Source organism: Natrix helvetica (genome assembly GCF_964273705.1).
Source record: "Natrix helvetica genome assembly, chromosome: 1".
NCBI classification, from domain to species: domain Eukaryota; kingdom Metazoa; phylum Chordata; class Lepidosauria; order Squamata; family Natricidae; genus Natrix; species Natrix helvetica.
The window spans coordinates 334,327,377-334,350,059 of NC_138548.1; the positions used below are offsets into that span (position 1 = coordinate 334,327,377).

A 22,683-nucleotide genomic window follows, 5' to 3' on the forward strand; every position below is an offset into this window, starting at 1 on the left:
TTATTAAACACTAATAAATGTAAACAATGGAAAATTAATAAAATTTATATAAAAATAATAAGTAAGCAAACCAACTTCTTTTTGAGTTGCCTTGACTCAAAACAAAGTGAGTAAGAAATCCCCATTTCACTAATTTACAAAACCCATGTCTCTTTTGAGCTTCCTGATTACTGAATTATCTAAAGGAAGTGGAGAGAATCACTTCAATTCCTTTCCCTCTCCTCATTCATTTACTGTCTTGTTTGAAAACATGAGATATCAAGCAATACCATTACATTTTGATGCATAACATTCCACTACAAATCAACATGCAATCTTAGATTTGTTGGAGAAGATGTAATTTTCCTTCAGTTACTAGCAGTGACTATTATGTCCTGTGCTTCTATAACCATATTACATGTAATCATGACATATATGATAAGGCTGACTCATAATTTTATATATGGTAGCAAGCTGAAACTATTCTCATGATAGCTTAGTTTCTTCCAGTCCATCAATATATTTGTTAGTTCTTTTGAATCTAATCTAATAAAATGAAATTCAATGGTGAAAAGAGTAAGGTTCTACATTTAGGCAACAAAAACAGAATGCACAGGTACAGTATAGGTGGTACCGTGCTCAATAGTAGTAACTGTGAAAGGGATCTTGGAGTTCTAGTGGACAACCATTTAAATATGAGCCAGCAGTGTGCAGCAGCTGCCAAAAAAGCCAACACAGTTCTAGGCTGCATCAACAGAGGGATAGAATCAAGATCACGTGAAGTGTTAATACCACTTTATAATGCCTTGGTAAGGCCACACTTGAAATACTGCATTCAGTTCTGGTCGCCACGATGTAGAAAAGATGTGGAGACTCTAGAAAGAGTGCAGAGAAGAGCAACAAAGATGATTAGGGGACTGGAGACTAAAACATATGAAGAACGGTTGCAGGAACTAGGTATGTCTAGCTTAAGAGAAAGAAGGACTAGGGGAGACATGAAAGCAGTGTTCCAATATCTCAGGGGTTGCCACAAAGAAGAGGGAGTCAAGCTATTCTCCAAGGCACCTGAGGACAGAACAAGAAGCAATGGGTGGAAACTAATCAAGGAGAGAAGCAACTTAGAACTGTGGAGAAACTTCCTGACAGTTAGAACAATTAATCAGTGGAACAGCTTGCCTCCAGAAGTTGTGAATGCCCCAACACTGGAAGTCTTTAAGAAGATGTTGGATAGCCATTTGTCTGGAATGGTATAGGGTTTCCTGCCTAGGCAGGGGGTTGGACTAGAAGACCTCCAAGGTCCCTTCCAACTCTACTATTGTATTGTATTGTATTGAACTTTTTTTTTCCAGAGGGAAAAGAGAGTCAGTTTTGTTTAAGAGAAGGGAAAAAACCCAAACAAAATACAGCTTCCCCGATGAACAAAAATTAAAATGTATAAACTTGGCAGTGTTTCATGAAAAGGATAGTGGGGATGAAATTGGATGCAATCCAAACACCAACAATAAACTATGCATTCAAATCACAGCATACTACTCTAAAGAGGTCATTTCCCTTCAGCTACTAGAAGTGAGTGGTATGATCTGTGCCATAACATATTAAATATAGTCATGACGTGTCTGATAAGGCCGATAAGGCTGACTGATTATCATATGCTCATATGGTACTACACAAACCGTAGTTTAGCAGCTAGTTCCATTCATCCACTTCACCTGAAAACTAATACATCGCAATATGGTGTAGCCCAGGGCTGTCAAACTCCCGGCATGCGGGCCGGATGAGTCAAGCACTGGCCACGCCCATGCCCAGTTTAGCAAAGAGGGAAAAAAGTCCCAATGCGTCATGTGACACCACGGTGACGAGGTGAGTTTGACACTCCTGGTCTAGCATGATGTTTTAACCTAGCTAAAGCAGCACATTAGTTGCCTTTTAGTACATATGAGGATTCTGTGTATTTGATGTTAATGCAGAATAAAAAGTTGTGTCATCACACAAGGCATTATATTTGCTGATTGCTGCGCGAGAACTCTCTGAAAGGTAGAAAGTAACGGTAACTTCACTGAAAACATTCTCCACCTCGATACTTAGTAGAAATGATTGTATAATAATGCCCTTGCGAGCTATAATTGTATTACTATTCTACAGGTAATATAAATGATTGATTAAATAACTCACTATCGCAGGCTGCTTTCCTACATGGCTCCTTTCCAATCAGTACTAATGCTCTTCCCCAATCAGTAATGTAAATGAGTATAATGTTTAATCAACTTTCATCTCCAATCCTGAGTGCTGAAAGTATCAAACTCCTTTTCTGTGGTTTAAAAGATGAAAATTTTTTAATAGCGGCGGTGCTTATATATAAAAAACAGCACTGTCCATAAGCAGTCTTCCCTGAAAGCAGAGAATAAATTCCCATTTCACACAGAATCTATAATTAACTTCACTGGAAAGTGGGTATGTAGTTCAACTGGGCAATTTCACTCCGAAAAATACTGGAACTGTGTGATCAGCCACCATCATTTTTACTTAATGTGCCTGATAAGCAGCTCACACTCATGACATTTCTGGAGTTCTCCCCAGTATATTATTCAGACACCCTGCCCTCTATTTAAAGCTTTACCCTGACCGAGGAGTAGATTTGGGCACTTCCTTTCCAGCTCTCTAATATCCCCAAATATGGGCTGCATTCACGCGATACACTAGATACTACTTTTTATGCATAAAGAACTTGGTTTGGTTCTAGCAATTACTAGGCAATCTGCATTACACAGCTATCAGCTACATTTGAATCGCAAGTAACTCCTATTATTCCTATTTTTAAAATGTAAAAAAAAAAAAAGCAAAGTGATTCTTGGTTTGAACCTTTTTTTGGGGTGTGATAGCCTGGATTTTCACGTTTTTTTTCCCCTCATACAAGTGAGGAAACAAGCACAAAATTTTGCCATTTCACAAATCACGAGGGTCTGGGTCTATGGAGATTCTCAGTCATCCAGATCATGGACTTTGTGGTCTTCGAAAGAGTGGCCTGTGTCTTCTCCACACCAAGAATAAAACACCCAGACAGAAACTGAGCAACGTGGTGTATGCAGTACAATGCAGTGAGCCATGTGCAGATCTGTACATTGGGGAAACAACCACTTCATAAACACAACATAGGAGAACAAACACATCAGAACTAGATTCAGCAGCCCATCTGCATTTAAAAGACACAGGCCCCTCTTTTGAAGACAACAAAGTCCATTTTTTGGACAGAGAGGATCGCTGGTTTGAAAGAGGGGTCAAAGAGGCCATCTATGTCCACATTGAACAGCCCTCTCTCAACAGAGACATCAACTATCTCCAATCTAAAACATTGTCCTTTCAACAGTTCCAAGAAGGCTCCACACCAATTTACACCACTCAGGTAACCCTGATGACACAGTTAAACCTCCAGGTGACCTTAATGATCTGATCCGCTAAAAGGATGCAAATGTCTAGCTGTCTGCAAGGAGTATAAATCCTTCCATTCCCCACCATCCTGTCAGAGCTGAAGAAGTTGGATGAGAAGTGAAACATCTTTAAAGAAAAACCAGAACGTCCAGTTGCCTCTTGAAAAAAAAAGCACCTACAGGACATGAGGCTCTGTGTTCCTATTGGTTCCCGATTCTTTCATAGTTCCAATAAAATACAATATTTTTAGAAATCAAAAGTTGGTAGTTTTCAATAGAGCCCAAAGCACAGGTGATTTTGATTCAGAGCATATCAATTATCGTCCAGTCTCCAACCTTCCTTTCTTAGCGAAGGTTGTAGAGAGTGTGGTGGTACAGCAGTTCCCACGTCACCTGGAGGAAAATGATTATCTAGACCCGCGCCAGTCCGGCTTCCGTCCCGGGCACAGCACCGAGACGGCCTTGGTCGCATTGGTTGATGATCTCTGGAGGGCCAGAGATAGGGGTTGTTCCTCTATCCTGGTCCTATTAGATCTCTCGGCGGCGTTCGATACCATCGACCATGGTATCCTGTTGCACCGGCTAGAGGGGTTGGGAGTCAGGGGCACCGTTTTACGGTGGTTTGGCTCCTACCTCTCTGACCGGACGCAACGTGTGTTGGCAGGGGAACAGAGATCGACCCGGAGGCCACTCACATGTGGAGTGCCACAGGGATCGGTGCTCTCGCCTCTCCTGTTCAACACATACATGAAACCGCTGGGCGAGATCATCCGTGGTTTTGGGGTGGGATATCATCTGTATGCTGATGATACTCAGCTATACATTTCCACCCCGAACCACCCCAATGAGGCCGTCGAAATGATGTCCCGGTGTTTGGAGGCCGTACGGGTCTGGATGGATGGCAACCGACTAAAACTCAACCCTTCCAAGACGGAGTGGCTGTGGCTTCCGGCCTCCCGGTTCAACCAGGTGCTTCCATCTCTGGCCATCGGGGGCGTGCAACTAGCCCCCATGGAACAGGTGCGCAATTTGGGCGTCCTCCTAGATGCCCGGCTGTCCATGGATGACCATGTAACAGCCGTGGCAAGGGGGGCGTTCCATCAGGTCCGCCTGATGCGCCAATTGCGCCCCTTATTGGACCGGGATGCCCTACGCACAGTCACCCATGCGCTAGTGACGTCTCGCCTGGACTACTGCAATGCTCTCTACATGGGGCTTCCCTTGAGATGCACTCGGAGACTGCAGTTGGTCCAGAACGCGGCCGCGCGGGTGATTATGGGGAGGACTAGATACTCCCCTGTAACACCTCTCCTGCGCGAGCTGCACTGGCTTCCTGTGGTCTACCGAGTGCGTTTCAAGGTTTTGATTATGATCTTTAAAGCGCTTCATGGCACAGGGCCTAGTTACATGCAGGATCGCATCCTGCCCCACACATCCCTGCGACCAATTCGCTCACACAGAGAGGGACTTCTCCGGGTGCCGTCCGCCAAACAGTGTCGGGGGGCGACACCCAGGAGCAGAGCCTTCTCTGTGATGGGCCCAGCCCTGTGGAATGACCTCCCCCGTGACATCAGGATTACTTCCGACCTCCGCTCCTTCCGTGTACAGCTGAAGACCCACCTCTTTCAATTATCTGGCCTGGCTCAACCGTAATTTTTCTCACTCCTCCTGACTGTCTTTTTAAATTTTAAATTTTAATTGTACATTGGGTCTTTTATAATTGGGGTATTTTAATGGGGATTTTAACTGTCTAAATGTTGTAATTGGTTACCTCCTCCGTGCATGTGTGTCTCTGTATTTTTGTATGTTTATGTGTTTGTACACATGTTTCTATGTTCTATATGCCCATTGTACGCCGCCCCGAGTCCTGCCTGGAAAGGGAGCGGCTAATAAATTCAAATTTATTATTATTATTATTATTCATATGAGAAGCCCAAACTGAATGCAGTCCCTGACATCTCATCCTGCAATCCACCACATACATAGGCAGTGCTTAGTGCTTTACACTCTCTGAGTGGTTTACAAATATCAGCATATTTTCCCCAACAATCTGGCTCCTCATTTTACTGACCTCAGAAGGATGGAATGCTGAGTCTACCTTGAGTTGGTCAGGATTGAACTCCTGGCAGTGAGCAGAGTTAGCTTGCAATACTGCATTCTAACTATTGTGCCACCACAGCTCCTCTATGTACTACTCAAGTTTGATATATGACTTTTCTGGTTTTATGTAAATCCAAACTCCCTTGAATTGGGCAACTCTAGGTATCTATATGGATATGCCCCTATTTTTCTCTTGGCAATAATGGTTTGCCATTACCATCTTCCAGAGTTTTAAAATTCCCATTCAGTTTATAACTTTAAGATTTCCCCGTGGTCCCCTTTTCAAATACTAATGAAGAGCAACTTCCCGCAGCTGTTTTTGGAACCAGTTACTTGGTCAGATGGTATCACTTGCTATGCCTGCTGATTTGATAATGCTGTTGACATACACCTTGATCAGTTAGGCAGATACAGGGTAATACCTGTTGCCTTTGAAACAACTGTGTGATATTGTCAGAGAAGCTCTGCGCCAGTGGTATTCTTCTATTGTACCCTGTACAGCAGGTCAATTAGTCAATTAATTATATCTGATTTTTTTCATTTTATTGAGAATTAAAAGTTGTATCAATTGCAAGAAGTGGGGGTACAATCCAGTCACTGTAACAATTCTGTGGCAAACAATTCTCTTTTCCCTGGATTTACTTCGTTGAATACACCCAGCTCAGATCTAATATATTTTTAAGCTTACTAACACAAAAAATAAAAAATAAAAAAATGGAAGGGGAAATCTAAATACATTTCCAAATTAGCGTATCAGGTTTTAAAAATTATGTTTCTTCTCTCCCACCCCCGTGAAAAAAATATCTTTGAGGGGTGCACCTATTTCTCATATACAGACCCAATTTATAGGTCATATTAAGGCACTAAAGATCTCCAGCTAGTGTTTATATATCTTAGTCTTTCTATCTTCTACATACATCTGTTTTTCTTTTTTTATTTCAGAAGATTTGTCTGTACATTCCATGATTGACAAGCAAGGCATATTTATATGGATTGAAGTCAGCAGTTCATAGCCCATTCTTTTCTACATACAGTACTTGCATTCAGTTTAGGATTCTGGCATAAAACCTCTACAGGTAATGTTTTTTTAAAAATGCAAAGTTGTTTACCTTTAATTGTTGATCAAAGCTTAAACATGCATTCTCTAAAATATGCAGCATATTTATACTTTGGATTACTACGGTAAATTACTACTAAAATACTAATAATTTTGCTTATCTTTAGACAATTTACAAGGCATGCTCAGGTTTTCTTATTACTATATGCTTTCCAATAAATGAATTTTACGTGAATATATTTGGACCAGCAAAACATATTTGAATTTATTTAGGTTCAGGTGGGAGAGAAATAATTTTAAAAAGATTTTGAAAAATGCAACTGAACAGTTTTAATTATTCTACCTACTTTGAAAGAATTTCCTCAGGAAATTACAACAGTATACTTGCCTATTATTTTCTATTTATCCAATTATATTGACAAGACAAAGAATTGTTTGCTAGATATTGGTTGACCACTGAACATTCTTAATGGATTTCTAAGAGATAAAAGCCCATAATTGCTATAGGCTATTAATGGACCTTTTGTAATTTTCAAACTTTGCAACTTCAAGAAGACTTAAAAGCAAGTGTACTGTATAGTACATTTCTTAATTGAATAAGACAAGGTCAAAAATTCTAGTAGGTATATTTTCTCCTGTCAAAATACAGAAGTCTTCTCTGAGTTACTGTATGATTTCATAATTGTATACAATATTATTTTCCTATTGTAAAATAAAATGGACATCCTGTGCTGTTCTATATAATATATTTTAGCTATTTTGCATGCATTTATTTTTAAACATTACATAAAATAAAGAATGCCTTCAACAGGACAAGGTTAATATTCTTAAAAGTTAAGAACAAAATAAACCTCTGCTTTGGAGATAAAGCTTGTAGTTAATACACATCATATGCCAAACTAACAGTTTTGTTAAAAGGAGATAGGATTTATTAAATAAAACAAATAAGAAACAGCCTCTGTATTACCAATTTTTCTTGTCGTATCTTTCAAAGATCTGCATTTTAAAAACCACCCCAAAACCAAAGATTTGGGGACCAGTAGGGTGTAATGTGGGTAAATATATTGGTCAGTGTTCCATTTGATCAATTTTATATTATTTCTTTCTGCAATTTCCTAACTGGGGAATAAGTTCACCCAATTAATTATACACATACATACACACACACACACAATATATTGTCATAAGCGTCAAGGAAACTAAACAATGGAGGCAGTTAACACAATTCCACGCACATGCAACAGAAGTACCGTATAGTACTTTACAATCCTCAAAGAACACCTTAGAAAAATACATTTTACAGTTACAGCTGCTGAAGGAACAATGTTAACTTACCGGAGCAAATATCACCATACACATTTACAAACGGTTTTACAATCCAACTTCCTTCATCTGAAAGGAGAAAAAGATTGGCTCATGCTAAAAATAAAAGCACCCCAAAAGCTTCTCAACACACAGTGTAGCTCTTTGTCACTGATTTAATGAAGCAACTACAAGGAGGGTAAGAAGCATCAGTGCTCTGAGAAAGAAGAGGTGATATACCAATCAGGCAACAGCTACGGTCTTATTTGCTGGGGAGAGGTGATGGTGGGGTGGTGGGGGAGAGAATTGGTCTCACATTATTAGACAATAACTACACGTAGTCTGTGGACAGGAGCCGAATACTTTCCTCCTTCAAGAGAAAATACGGACTGCTTTTCTAATGTGTACTTAACTGCTGCCAGTAAAAGTAGCAGAAGAGAAAGGCAAGACTCATTACTCTGGGAATGCACTAACTTTGATTTGTGGAACACGCTTCTTATTAAGTCTGAGCAGCGATCACTCTCATCCTTCTGCTGAACCCCTGCAGAGACTGTGGAGGGCCGGCAGGGGAAAACCTGCATTGTCTTCATGGGATTACAAGCTCACATGAAACTTGTCCTCAAGAAGCCATAGCAAGGTGGACAACTGGTGGTAGGTCTTCATTCTGTTGCCAAACCTAAAGATACACCACATAAAATGCTAGCACTGCATAGAATCCATAATATAGATTTTGTTCTTTCCTGACTGGTTTTTTCTTTCTTTCTTGGTTCCTCTCACTGGGAGAAGGATACAATGGAACTGGTAAAAGCACAGAAGATGGCAAGCAAAATGATTGGAGCGGTTCATATCCACTACATACATTCTAACACTTTAGATTAGCAAACACCAGTGAGCACCAAAACTCAGTTCCTATTGGAAAAGTAGAGTCAAACAATAAGCTGCTTGGAAGATTTAGGAACACAAGAAAGCACTTCTGCACAACAAATAATTTTCCACGGAATTCATTACCAGCAGATAGCCACTAACTGGGATGAATTTAGGGATGAGAACAGTATTGGAAAGGCTATTCATCTTAAAGAGTTTGTGTTTCTCTCTGTTTGGTGTGCCCTACTTCTAAAGAGAACCAGGTTGGTGTAGTGGTTAAAGTGCTGATCTAGAAATCAGGAGACACTCACACCTTTGGCGTGTAAGTCAGCTGGGTGACTTTGGGCCAGTCACTCTCTCTCAGCTCAACTCACCTCACAGGGTTGTTAACAGAAGGAAGAAGCCTTATGCATGTTTGCCGCCTTGAATTAATTATAAACTAATAAAGGTGGGTTAAGAAAAATCACATACATACATACATACATACATACATACATACATACATACATACATACCAGATACAGGGAACGCTAGTGAGAAAGTGTATAATACATGGGTTATTAATGCACTTGGTTGTCCCTAATGCACTTGGTTGGCCAGTATGCAAAACAAAATGTTGGATTATAATTATGAATTTGAGCAAACAGGACTATTCTTATGTTCCTCTTTTTCCCTTCTTTGTATAGAACCAGAAATTTAGAAAGACTATTTTAAGATAGACAATTTAATGTACAATGCAGCTAATTAATGATATCACTTTTACAAACCCTCTTTCTATCATAAATAGGCCCTGTTTTACTTGTCTATTGTCCACCTTATAGCTGAACGGGGATAATCTCTCTAAAGTTCCAAAAAGGGAATGCTATTTTTCCTGGGTGCTCTATAGCAGGGGTGTCAAACTCGTGTCATCATGGCAGTGTCACGTGACCAGTAGTGGGTTTCCAAATCTTTTCCTACCAGTTCTATGAGAATGTGCTTCATGCGCACACGCAGCACTCAAAGGCCGCCCTCGGTGTCAGCGCTGGTGAGCTGAGCTGTTTTTTAGCTCAGCTGAGGCGCGGCAATTCGCTCTGCCATGTGAATCAGCTGAGCTTTAAAAAAAGGGAATATAGGACAGGGAATGGCGGGGGCAGGACTGGGACCAGCCAGAGGTGGTATTTGTCGATTTTCTGAACTACTCAAAATTTCCACTGCCAGTACGCCAGAACGGGTCCGAACCGGCTGAATACCACCTCTGCACATGATATATCAGGACTCCCCCCCCCATTCATTAAACTAGGTGTGGGTGTGGCCAGCATGTGACTAACCAACGTGAGCTAGGAGTTTGACAGCTCTGCTCTATAGAGTTTAATTTCATTATATTTTGGTGATGATGGTTTTTATATTACCAGTCTCCCCCATCGATCCAGCTCCATCTTCAATGAAACAGATATGGTTTGGACACTTAATTTTGTACTGTGTAAAATGCTGAGTAGACACCCACCCACAAATGTATGCTTTGAAGAGAGGGAAAGTTGGGATAGACAAAAGACTGAGGTGGGCATGAACCAAACTAGGAAGATAACACCTGTAAAATTATGACTTTCAACCACAAAATATAGAACGGCAAGTGTGTTGTAGTTCTGAAGAAGCATTTTTTTTTAAAGAATTGTTTATGCCTGGGCATGGATATAGATGCATTAGAAAAAAATTCATAATTTTAATTATGTATTGCTTATGTTGCCCTACCTATTTACACCATTCCTATGATTTCCTAGTCTGCAATGTGGACCAATGGAGAAAGTTAGTATGAGTTTTAGGTGATATATTAAGTAGTTATATCAGTCTCTTTCAAAGTTTCAGTCCCTTGTAAAGCAATGTTTATGTGCTTATCATGGTTTCATGCCCATCCAGAAAAATGTATTATTTCATGGAGGTGGCTTAGTTTCCTATGAACCCAGGAGATTTCTGTGCACAATTCAAACTGCTGGATTTAAACCTGTAAAAGTCCTGCATGGCTTGATGACCCTCAAGACCATTTGTTTCATCCACATTCAATCAATGTGCAGATGCCCTTTATAAATGGGACAAAATACCACCACTGAATTGTGACTGTGGCAGTGGTGGGTTCCTACCGGTTTGGCCTGGGTTGTTGGGACCGGCAGCGACCCAGGCCTGCCACGCCCGTGAACTGGTTCTCCGGGCGGCGCCATAGGCACAGCCATCTTGTTTTTTGCTTCTGCACATGCACAGACCAATTTTTATTGCTCTGCACATGTGCGCGCAGTGTGCATCAAGGGTGGCGCCCGTGGCACATCCACAAGCAAATTAGCAGTAGAGACTGCCAGAACCCACCCCTGGACTATGAGACCGAAAAAAGTACCCAACCCATACAGACAGAGTGTCAAAACAGAGCCAATAATGGAGATTTCGCTGGTTTCCTGGCTGTGACTTTATATTCTATGTTTCTTATTTCACCCTTGTGTTCCTTTTTACTGAAGTACAGTGGTACCTCAGTACCCATCAGTAATTTGGTCTGGAAGAGGCAAGGAATACTAAAACCAATGAGTACTGAGGAAACCACATGACTTACCATGTGATCTGCTATTCTGGCTGGAAGAAATAGCGAGTCATGACGCTTCCTTGTGCGTCAGCTACTGGGAGAAAGACAAGTGCTAGGACAAGATTTCTGCTTCAAAACATGCGGAATACCGAATTCGACGAGTTTTGAAGTAGTCGAGTGCCAAGATATGACCGTATGATCTGAAAGTGCCATATGATAAAATGAAAAAATAAATCTGCGCTCAATTCATCTGAAGCAAGCCACAGGTAGTCTCCAACCCCAATGGAGCTCAAAATTTATGTTCTTGAAACATTCATTAAGTGCGTTTTGCCCCATTTTATATTTCTTGCCATAGTTGTTAAGTGAATCTGGCTTTCCCGTTGATTTTGCTTCTCAAAAGGTGATCACAGGACTTGGGACACAGCAATGGTCATAAAGTATGAACCAGTTGCCAAGCATCTCGAATTTTGATCACATGATCATGGGGTGACTACAAAGGTCGTAAGTGTGAAAAATGGCCGTTATAACTTTGAACTGTCACTAAACGAACTGTTATAAGTCGAGGACTAATTGAATATGAGGAAAAATGTTGATGGTCCCCTACTCTAGCAAAATAATAATAATAATAATAATAATAATAATTTAAATTTATTAGCCGCTCCCTTTCCGAAAAGGACTCCGAAATGGAGGTGGTCAAGGCTAGAAAAAATCCTTCTCCATGGTGGCCCCCTTTTATGGAATAGATTTTTACAGGAAGTTTGGCTTGACCCTCTCTGCTGGCTTTCCAGAATTTGACAAAAATGGAGCTGTTTTGGAAGGCTTTTAATTAAGTAATATAAAAATGGATTTGCTAATTGTTACTGGAATACTCCTGTGATTTTAATGGGTTTTTAAATGGATTTTCTCTTTTAACCTATATTGTTTTTATTTTATTTCTGTACACCACCAAGTGTCTTAAGATTGTAGCATCTAAAAATCTAATACATATTTTAAAAATCCATAGGATTTTATTGAATCAAAAGCAGTTCGGTGCACTCTTTTTCCCTCTTCATCCTACTAAGTAAATCTAGAGGATTTGAATGTGGAGAAACAGATGGTTTTTAATGAAAGCAGATATTTTCCAGTCTTATTTTATATCAAAGCCAAAGAAATCCAAACACAATCTCAAAATAAACTTAATAAATGCCATGCTTTAAAAAAATGAATCAGATGACTCAAGCCCCAGGGAGGCTGTATTTAATATTGTTGAATGACCACACCAAGAAACCAATACTTGGCTTGCCACATCTAGGCTTAAATAAGAAAATTAAAAGTCTGAAGTAGAGGGAGGGCAAGCCCCAAATTACAATCTGTTGCATCATAAAAAGAAATAAGTTGTGTTCTGAATTTGCAAAACAAGTCTTAACTCATGAAACAATGAGTCCTTTCCCCAATGGAAGGCATAACATTGAACAAGATTGGATACAAAGGTTAGATTTTCTTTCATAGGAATCTGATTTCCCTGGAAGAGGGACCAATATTTTGAAGCTATTCAGGAGACCTGAAAATATGGATTTTCACAATCTCAGCCCTACAATGTAGTTCAAGGAGAGACAGGAAAGCCACATTTAAGCATATTTGTGAACTGTCCAGTTGGGTTTCTCGTATGCAGAGTGATCTTGGTTCCCATGCATTCTGCTATAGGTAATAATGGGGCCTCACAGAATTGTTTCTTCATTTCTAACACTGTCAGGGGACTGTAAATAGGAACCAGTGCTAAAAAGCATCAACCCATTTGGCTTCTATTTGTATCAGCTCTCTTAGAGCCCCTTAATCTAATTTCCATATACACACTGAAATGATTTGCGGGTGCAGCCTACATTTGATTAATAAGATCATGGTTACAAGAAGAACAATTATGTTTGGAAGATTACTTAGCTCTTCAGAGGTACAAGAGCCAAGGAATATATCTCTTCCTAATTATTCTTGGAATAAATTTCAACTTTTTGTGGGGTAGGGAGAGTGTCTCTCATCCACTGTAAAATAGAAATAACAGGCTATATGGATTGTACTAGAGCAGGGGTGTCCAAACTTGGGAACTTTAAGACTTGTGGACTTCAACAGCATGGCTGGCTGGGGAATTCTGGGAGTTGAAGTCCACAAGTCTTAAAGTTCCCAAGTTTGGACACCCCTGTACTAGAGAGAAAGAAAAGCTAATTTTCATTCTAAGAAGATCTCAAAAAGGCTAGTGTTTATTTGTGTGTTTGTGTGCTTTCAAGTCCGTTTTTGATTCCTGGCAATAGCATGGAAAGGTCCCTGCAGTTTTCTTTGAAAGGTTTTTCAGAAGTGGTTTGCCATTGCCTCCTCCCTAGGAGTGACCAAGGTCACCCAGCTAGCTTTGTGCCTAAAACAGGATTAGAACTCCCAGACTCCCAGTTTCTAGACTGGTGCCTTAACCACTACAGCAAACTGTCTCTCAGTTAGTAAAGCAAAATTTTAACATGGAAGCCTAAGTGTATCCAACAAGAAAATGGGGAAATATGGAGGGGGAAAAAAGAGATTTACCATTACAAAAAACAAATAGAAAAATCCCACTGTAAGAGTTTAAGGAATAACTTTATTTATTTATTTGTTTGTTTGCTCATTTGTTTATTTATCAATTAATCAAATGCATTTGCTGCCCATCTTACAGATCAGGCAACTCTGTTACTATTGTTATTTCCAGTTTTATCCTTTCAGAAATGTCGCTTCAAAGTCCCTAGAAGAGTTTCCTCTGACTCTGTAACAATACAGCAACACTATATTTGGCTCGAAGCACGCTGAAAAGATAACCTTATGGTCAGTTAACTAGACAGCCTTCCAACAAACTAATTTTGTTTTCTCCACCTTTCTTGAATGTAAAGGTTCAAATCTACCATGATGTAAAGGACTGATATTAAATTATAGAATGTAGGAAGAAGACAGTGGTGAGATTCAAATAATTTAACAACAGGTTCGGCCAGTGTCAGGTAGACTGTCGTGGGAGGTGTGGCCCATCCCCGTCCTCCAGCTCTGCCTCACATGCAGGACGAGTCTCCTATGATGGCCAACCTGCCCCTGGGCAAACCGCTTGTTAAATTACACCCTCCTCCACTATCAAAGTGGATCCTGGGCACTGCGCTGCAATGGAGAAACAGGCAATGGAGTGGCCAGCACGAGGGATGGAGAAGGAGCAGGGAGAAGAAAGAGGGAAAGCGGCCTTCTCCTTCCCTTGTGGCCAGCCTCTCCATTGCCTGTTTCTCCATTGCAGCACAGCGCCCAAGATCCATTTTGATAGAGGATGTGTGTGTGGGGGGGGGGGTGTTGGTAATTTAACAACCTGTTCATTTGAACCAGTGTGAACCGGCTGAATCCCATCACTGGAAGAAGAGCAGTTTCATTTGTCCAATCCAGATTAATCTACAGATTATTCTCCTAAAATTTTAAAACAGGAATCAGGCAGCTCTAGCTATAATTTTCAATCACTTTCAGTGATTGCTGTGATCATACAATGAAGTACCAATGGAAAACTTAATTATTTAACTGATATCTGCCTAGGTAAATGTATGTTCTTCCTTAAAAAAGAAAAGATCTCCAATTACTACCTGGTTGAAGCTGCTATGAATCCACACAATACATCTCTCTGAACATAATGGGATTTTTAAAATAACCATGAATAAAGCAGCACCACGAACCTTTGATTTATTCATCAAATTTGTAAGAACAAAGTAGTGATCTTGTTCCGGTTTCAATTATTCTCCACACCTCCTCCCCAGCTGAATGGCTGCAGGGTGCTGCAGTTGGACTGTCTTTGAACACCTTACAAAAACTTCAATTCAGGACACAGCTGGAGGATTGTTACATAAGATGTACAGGCAACAGGTACATGAAGAGGCATCATAAAAGGCTGAGGGTTTTTCTGAGGCTGACAGCCGCATCTCAGTCATAGAAAATAAAGCATCTGGTGCTCAAAATATAATCCTGATTACTTTTAAATTGGGCTTGGAAAAAGAATAGTTTAGGTGTCCAATCTTGGCAACTTTAAGACTTGTGGACTTCAACTCCCAGAGTTCCCCAGCCGGGAGTTGAAGTTCACAAGTCTTAAAGGTTGTCAAAGTTGGACATCTCTGGTTTAAACCTTAAGGAGCCAGGAAATTGTCTGAATTGGAAAAAGGCAATTACTTGGTTTGAGAGGGAGCACTGTTTTCTCCTTGTGCTCTTGATGTTGTGTAAGAACAAAACACCCTGTTGGATAACATCAGATAGACCTTCATCCCATCTCTTACAGTGATCAACCATGGCCGTGGAAAGCATAAATGAGATATTTTCCTCAGAAACTGTCAAGGTACCAGCTGGACCAATTCATCTTCTTTAGAGCCTAGCCAGGCCAAAAAAACTGGCAAGTCAGAAATCACAGAACAAGTTCCAGTACCAGCAGGGAAAGACTGATTACAGACTCCTCTATTCTTCATTCTCATGGAGAAGTCTCAGATCAAGAAGATGTTCCCCTGATCTCAGCAACATTGGTAGCAATGGAGAAAAGCCAGGAATTAGCCATCTAAAGAAGTGGTCACTGGCAGCGAAAAGCTTTTCAACAGCTGAAGCTTTTCAGAATTGGCTGTAGCAAGTCAAAGCTGCTTAGCTGGAGGGGAAAAAATCACAACTGTCTTACTTTGAAGCTGCCTATCTTGCATCTGTCTTTGTGATTTCTCTACTTGGACCTCTTGAACCTGGATGCAGATTATGGAGTGCAACTGAAATCAAAGACTAAGGCTGATTTATAGCTTTGTGGCCAGATAGGGTAATAAAGGACTTGTATGCATCGCTGAATAATTTAAAAAGCAAGTTCTACTGTTTAAATATTGTTTGAGGCATTTCATTTGTCTTTAATCTTCCACTATTCTGTTAGCTTTTTCCTAGCACAGAAGGGGGACATTTTCTTTCTACCCACATTATACATAATTTAATGTATTTTCATCATGATGCGCACTCATCTTGCCTTCAGAAAAACAACACAAAAAAACCCCCAAAAACAAAACCCCACTCACTAAACAAGCTTCAATGGTTGTTAACTACTAATAGGTTAACTACTAATAGTTAATAATAGGGAAGTTGCTTAAAATAATTGTATTTATTTTAAATGCTCACTAACCTCCCTTATCAAACATTTTTGATAATCTCAGTTTCTCATGTTCAAACCGTACCTCTGGATCTACCAAGTCTTGAACAACCTGAGTTTTAGGGATGTAACCCTAGGCTTGGCTTGGCAATGTATATGTCACCGTGAAAGACCGAAATTGGTGAATGTCGACATTTACCGGTGAATGTTGGTGAATGTCTACATTCACCGGTGAATGTCGACACATACCAATTTCGGTCTTTCACGGTGCCATATATATAACGAGTCAGCGTAACGCTTTACTTTTGCTTTTCAATTCGCGGTCCTGGAAACTACTCGTTCTAACCACGCAGGATCGCAGGTTTTTTAAAAAAAGAAGTCCGCAAATAGAAGACGCTTAAAAGGAAGCGAGGAGCAGAGGTGTCGAGAGGATAAGGGTATTAGGGTAAGGGTGTCGAGAGGATAAGGGTATTTAGCAAATATTTCGGACATACACCAAGCGACTATGTGAATGTCGACATTCACCGGTGAATGTCGACATTCACCAGATTTCGGACTTTCACAGTAACATATATAAGCTATGATTATTTTACTGTTACTTTAAATGCTTAAGATATGTAATTGGTTTATTACGTCAAGCAGCCATAAGAGGGAGCCAGAATGGCTGTTAGCTCTCTGTTTTGTTAGACGCTGGTCGGTGTATTGTGAGGTATTGTGGTTTGCTACTGTTAGCTATATTTTGTGTGTTACACTGACTATTTTGATAACTGAATTACTGAACCGTGTATGACTGTTAATCAGACTCTGAATACCTCTATATTTCTACATAGTAAACTACTATATTTTATAGTATTCAGTGTCTCTGTATGCTGGTTTGTGCATGTTATTCCATATCAGTCTCATTATGCTTCTCTGCATACTCACCCTTCTAACGGGGAGCTTCATTACTTAACACTGAGATTTCTAAATCTGCCTTGACCTTCATCATCCTTTTGGTGGAAGCCTAATATTTGGTTCAATCCATAATCTATAATTGAACTATACAGCTTAGGCCCATTCAGTTACATTCTGCTATTTAAAATATAACAAAAGTGGTAGCTTTGGCTTTTTCACATATAGGTACCTTTAGGTTTATTGTTTTTTGTGGAATCCTCTACTATAAGCAGTTACCCTATTGCAGTGATGGTGAACCTTTTAAACACCGAGTGCCCAAACTGTGCACACGTATTCCCAAAGTAAAAGGCGCATGTGCAGACATGCACAAATGTGCGCATGCACAGACATGTGCATGCACATACGCAGATATACACGCATGTGCAGCAGAGACCCATCTGGCCGGCGGGAGGCAGAGCATCCCAACATCAGCAGTGCGGCAAGAGGTAAGACCTTTTTCTTTCGTGAGCTTCTGTTTTGTTGTTTGCAGGGAAACAGAAGCTCACGAAAGAAACACCATGGAGATCTGATCTGGGGTGACAACGTGTGTGCCAACAGAGAGGGCTCTGTGTGCCACCTCTGGCACGCATGCCATAGGTTCGCCATCACGGCCCTATTGAATTCCCAGGCACTAGAATAGTCTCTGACTTGCAGCCATTCATTTGGCGATCGTTCAAAGTAACAACAACATTGAAAAAAATTATTTACAACTGGTCTTTGCACTGAATGACCATCACAGCATCCTGACAGTCAGGTGATCAAAATTTGGGCATTTGATAACCAGCATGTATCTGATGGTTGCCGTCTCCCTGGGTCATGTGACTACCATCTTCAACCTTCCGTGCTAAACAAGAAAAGTCAATGAGCCAGATTCCGTGTCAACGGTCCGACTAATGAACCCAACAAACGTAGATACTTTCAGGAACGTTGAAATCCCAAAAGCAAAACTTTATTTCTGCACCAAAGAATGCAAAACTGGCTCTACCTTTTCCCGTGCAATCTTGCATAGTTAAAGAATAGATTTCTCCACTCCTCTCACTAGACAGGTCACATTGGTTATGTCTTATGTCTTGTCTTATGTCCGATACCTGAAGAAGTGTCCTTGCTGGGTGCTTGGCTCTCATGGTTGAAATCTGGAGCCTCCGCATTCCATCTTCTCCTTCCGTTTTCCCTCCCCCCCCCAGTTCTTTGACAAGTTGAGAAGCAATAATATTCACAGGATGCATAAGTGAATTCAATCTTAACTGTTCTGACCCATCTCCTCAAACACGACAATCCCTCTGTAATCAATCAATGATTGCTTTATTAAGAGGGCCAGCAGCCCTGGCAAAAAGTCTCTCTCCCACAGCATGCGAACAAGTCTGTCTGGCAGGGAGATGAATAGTTGCCTGCCGCATCTATTCATCTCCGCCCCCTGCTTTTTATCCCCAGAACTAGGGTGGGGCTTCACTAGCAGTGGCTGGACCTTCCATCCCCAAGGATCGGCCTACAGATTTCCACTGCTCTCCTCTCTTCTACCTTCTGCACATTCGCGCATCAGGCACTGGACCCAGCTGTTCCTCCTCCTCCTCCTCAGCCACCTCTAGACCTGGGGGTTGTTGACTCTCCATCTGAGGGCTGACAGATGGCCCAGGATCCGCCTCTCTCTCTCTCTGCCAGCTCCATTCCCTCTTCCCTCTTGGAGCTCTCAGGTTGCCTTGATGCTGACCCTGCCTCCCACGCCTTCTCCTCCTCCTCATCTTATGTGTCTGCTGGAGGGGCCAGTGGCCGACAGGCCACAACATTGACATTGGGTTAATGACTGCATGATTCACTTAACAACTACAGTGATTCTCTCAACAGTGGCAAAAAGGTTGCAAAATCAGGCATGACTCACTTATCAACCACTTGCTTAGTAATGGAAATTGTAGCCTCAGCTGTGGCCATAAATTGTGGTTTACCAGTCTTGGAATTTTCCTGCTTTATATTCAAACTTGTAAAGATTTTTAAAAAAGCACTTGCAGTATGCTTACCTTCAGTCCCAAAATGCCAGAATGCCTTTGCTTAAATACTCCTTAGGGCCAAACTGATAAATATTTCTATTTATTTCAGAGCTCCAAAATTAATTTAAACCAAAACACATCTGGAAGCATTTGTCTCTCCTTCTGAAAATAGCATGTTGCTTAATGAACAGATACCCATTCATGTCTAAGTGAAGGTACTCAGGAACATGTGCATCAATCCAGCATTCCCTGCTGTGGTTTGCAATGTTGCCAGGACTCACACATTTGTGTGAGAGTTTCAGAGGCAGGATTTTGACATGCCAAATGGAACAAACACCCCCTCCTGCCATCCAATTTTAAACTTCATTTCTCCAAGGGCAATATTTTGCATGTTTTCTTAGATTTCAGCAAAATTACTCATGATTTACCAAGTATCAGCTGGAGTGGGGGGAAAATCAGTAACACAGTGAGAATAAATCTAATGCTTCATTTTTCTTTGGAGCTTTTGCAATCATGATCACTTTGGTGACCTCCAGCTTTTATGCGTAGTTGCACAAAGTTTGGGGAAGTTTGGGAAGATGAATGGCAATAGCATTTAGGCTTATACAAGTCTAGCTGTCAGAATACAGCAACATATGTTTTCTGCAAAAAATTGCAACAGGATTTAGACTTACATACTGCCCCATCGCACTTTACAGCATGCTCAGGGTGGTTTACAATAGAGAAGCTTTAGTTGCATATTGCCCCCAACAATCTGGGTCCTCAGGTTATTGACTTTGGAAGGATAGAAGGTTGAGTCAACCTTAAGCCATGTCCGGATCGAACTCAAGACTGTGGGCAGAGTTTTAGGTAAAACTCTGCAATAGTTAAAGGTAAAGGTTCCCCTCACACATGTATGCTAGTCGTTCCTAACTCATCTCCAATTCAAAGCCGAAGAGCAAACACTGTCCGAAGACGTCTCCGTGGTCATGTGGCCGGCATGACTAAACACTGAAGGCATACAGAATGCTGTTACCTTCCCACCAAAGGTGGTTCCTATTTTTCTACTTGCATTTTTTACGTGCTTTTGAACTGCTAGGTTGGCAGAAGCTGGGACAAGTAACAGGAGCTCACTCTGTTACGCAGCACTAGGGATTCGAACTGCCGATCTTTCTGATCGACAAGCTCAGCATCTTACCAACGGAGCCATCACGTCCCTTTGCCTGCAATACTGCAGGTAAATATGGAACTTTAACGACTGTGCCATCAGGGTTCAAAAGAAGAATTTGTACAATTATATGTAGGCCTAGAAGAACATAGCATGATTCTAAATGCAAGATTTAAAATCCTTAGGAACAAAATTCCTATGTCTGAGTTAATATTGTTAGCTTCTACATGATCATGTACCTAGGCAATTAGATTGTTATCTGTCATTTCAATTTTCTTTACAGAATAAAACACCTCTGAGTAAAGAAAAGCCAACATCATCCAAGAGTCTTTCCCTGCCTGAAGCTCCTGGTGAGCTCATCTCTCAACATTCCCAACCAGCATGATCAATGGTCAAGGTTGTAACCATCCTGAGCCTGAGAAAAACTATTTTAGTGGCTAGGATAGCTAGTACACACACAAGTCTTAAGCTTTATTTTATCATCTGCAACTTCAATAAACTGAATTGAAGGTAGCTACTATTGTTGTGCATAGATGGGCATACGTCATACCTTAACACACATTGAATCACTGACCAATGAATGAAAATCAATGGACACAACTTGTTAGCAATGAGCATGGCATGACATTCCAGGAAGATTGTTATAGACCAGCGATGGTTAACCTTTTTGGCACTTAGTGCCAAAACTGGAGCGTGCACATGCGCCGGAATCCAGAAGAGAGCAGCTGTTCTCTTCTGGGTTCTGGTGTGCCAGCTGGTCTCGAAGACCAGCTGGCTAGCACGCATGCATATGCCAGAATCCAGAAGAGAGCAATACCTGTCTGGCACGCATGCACACAATGGAACCCGGAAGAGCAGCTAGCGATGGCGTGCATGCCCGCAGGGAGGGCTCTGCCTGCCACCTCTGGCATGTGTGCCATAGGTTCGCCATCACAGTTATAGACACATAATCTTCCTAATTTTGATCTATTATCAAAGTAGCATTGAAGTTTGAGAATGTTAGAATTCTGTTCAGTGCACCTTACTCACTACTAAGAAATAACTTAGGGTTTTACATGCACAGCTATATTTTCATATGTCACCATTCTATTTTTCTGAATAACTCTGTTTATTCATTACTCACTGAGGTTTGAAAGCCATTTCCCTCTGGCTTTTCCCCATATGCAACTGATATTGTTTGGAGCTAATTGTTGATTGCGTGAGTAGCATTGTTTCTTGGACTTATCCATGAGTGCAAGCCTGATCCAAGCACTGCTTGAGTTGCAAAAGATAAAATATGCAGAGGCATATTCCTTTAATTTAAGCCTTACCTGTTCTGCGAGATATGAATTAACTTACATTGCTCCCTCTAATAGCAAATTCAGACAGTGAATAAGGCAACAAAATGAGGCCACCAAAAGGCAAGAGGTAGGAGTTTGCAAGCCTGAGGAACTCTGAAGAGTTATGCCAAGCATAAAAACCTATTTTATAGTAACAGGGGTGCTCTTCACCTGAAAGAACCAAGCACAGCAAACACTGAATTGAGAAACAATGGAATACTGGGGTTCAGCATTCTACAGCAACAGGTTGTAAAATGCTGTATCTAACTGGCAAACAATCAGCATAAACATTTCTGCTTGGGAGGATGTGAGGTTTATATTCCCAGACATCTATCATCCTTTCCAACACTGTTCGCTTCTATTACCAGCAAAAGAAACTCCAGGGATGTTGGGACAATAGTTGGAGAATTCTGGGAATTAAAATCACAACACTAAATGGATAAATTTTGATATACTTGAACATTTAGGCAAAAAGCAGCTACCTCTAACAATTGGCTTCCATCAGCTGACCCTTTAGGAAATAACATATTTTCATATCCCTATTGTTCACTACTGTATTGCTAAAAGGAATATCTATCTAACGGAAGAGAATATTTGTAGCTCTGGGTTGAACTGTGAAATCCTTGGTGCTCTCTGAGTTTGGTTGTTTGCTTGTAGAAACCTCATTATCCAACTAGGTAACATCATCAGTATTAGCGAGTATGGTGTTTCCTCTCTTAATCTCACGACATATGGATAGACTAAGCCCGTGATGGTGAATTTATGGCACACGTCCCACAGGTGGCACACCGAGCCATTTGTCAGGGCACACGAGGCATTGCCACGTCAGACCGGTCTTCATTTTAGGCTATTTTTCACCCCCCAGTGTGACTTCCGGGTTGCCCATAGGGCTGTTTTCCATCCTCCGGAAGCTTTAG

At 41.0% G+C, this 22,683-nt stretch overlaps 1 protein-coding gene across 3 annotated transcripts in view; it reads right to left on the reverse strand.

Annotated features, from left to right (window-relative positions):
- SYNPR (synaptoporin) overlaps positions 1-22,683 on the reverse strand; it is a 181,924-nt gene that overhangs the window by 65,488 nt on the left and 93,753 nt on the right. Inside the window, exon 1 of one of the 3 annotated variants that reach the window (XM_081939930.1) lies at positions 7,897-7,980. The exons of the other annotated variants lie outside the window; for them this stretch is intronic. Within the exon in view, the coding sequence (XP_081796056.1) occupies positions 7,897-7,920 (24 nt within the window). The 5' untranslated portion in view covers positions 7,921-7,980. Of the gene's footprint in view, positions 1-7,896; positions 7,981-22,683 lie in introns of those variants that run through there. 3 annotated transcript variants of the gene reach the window in all.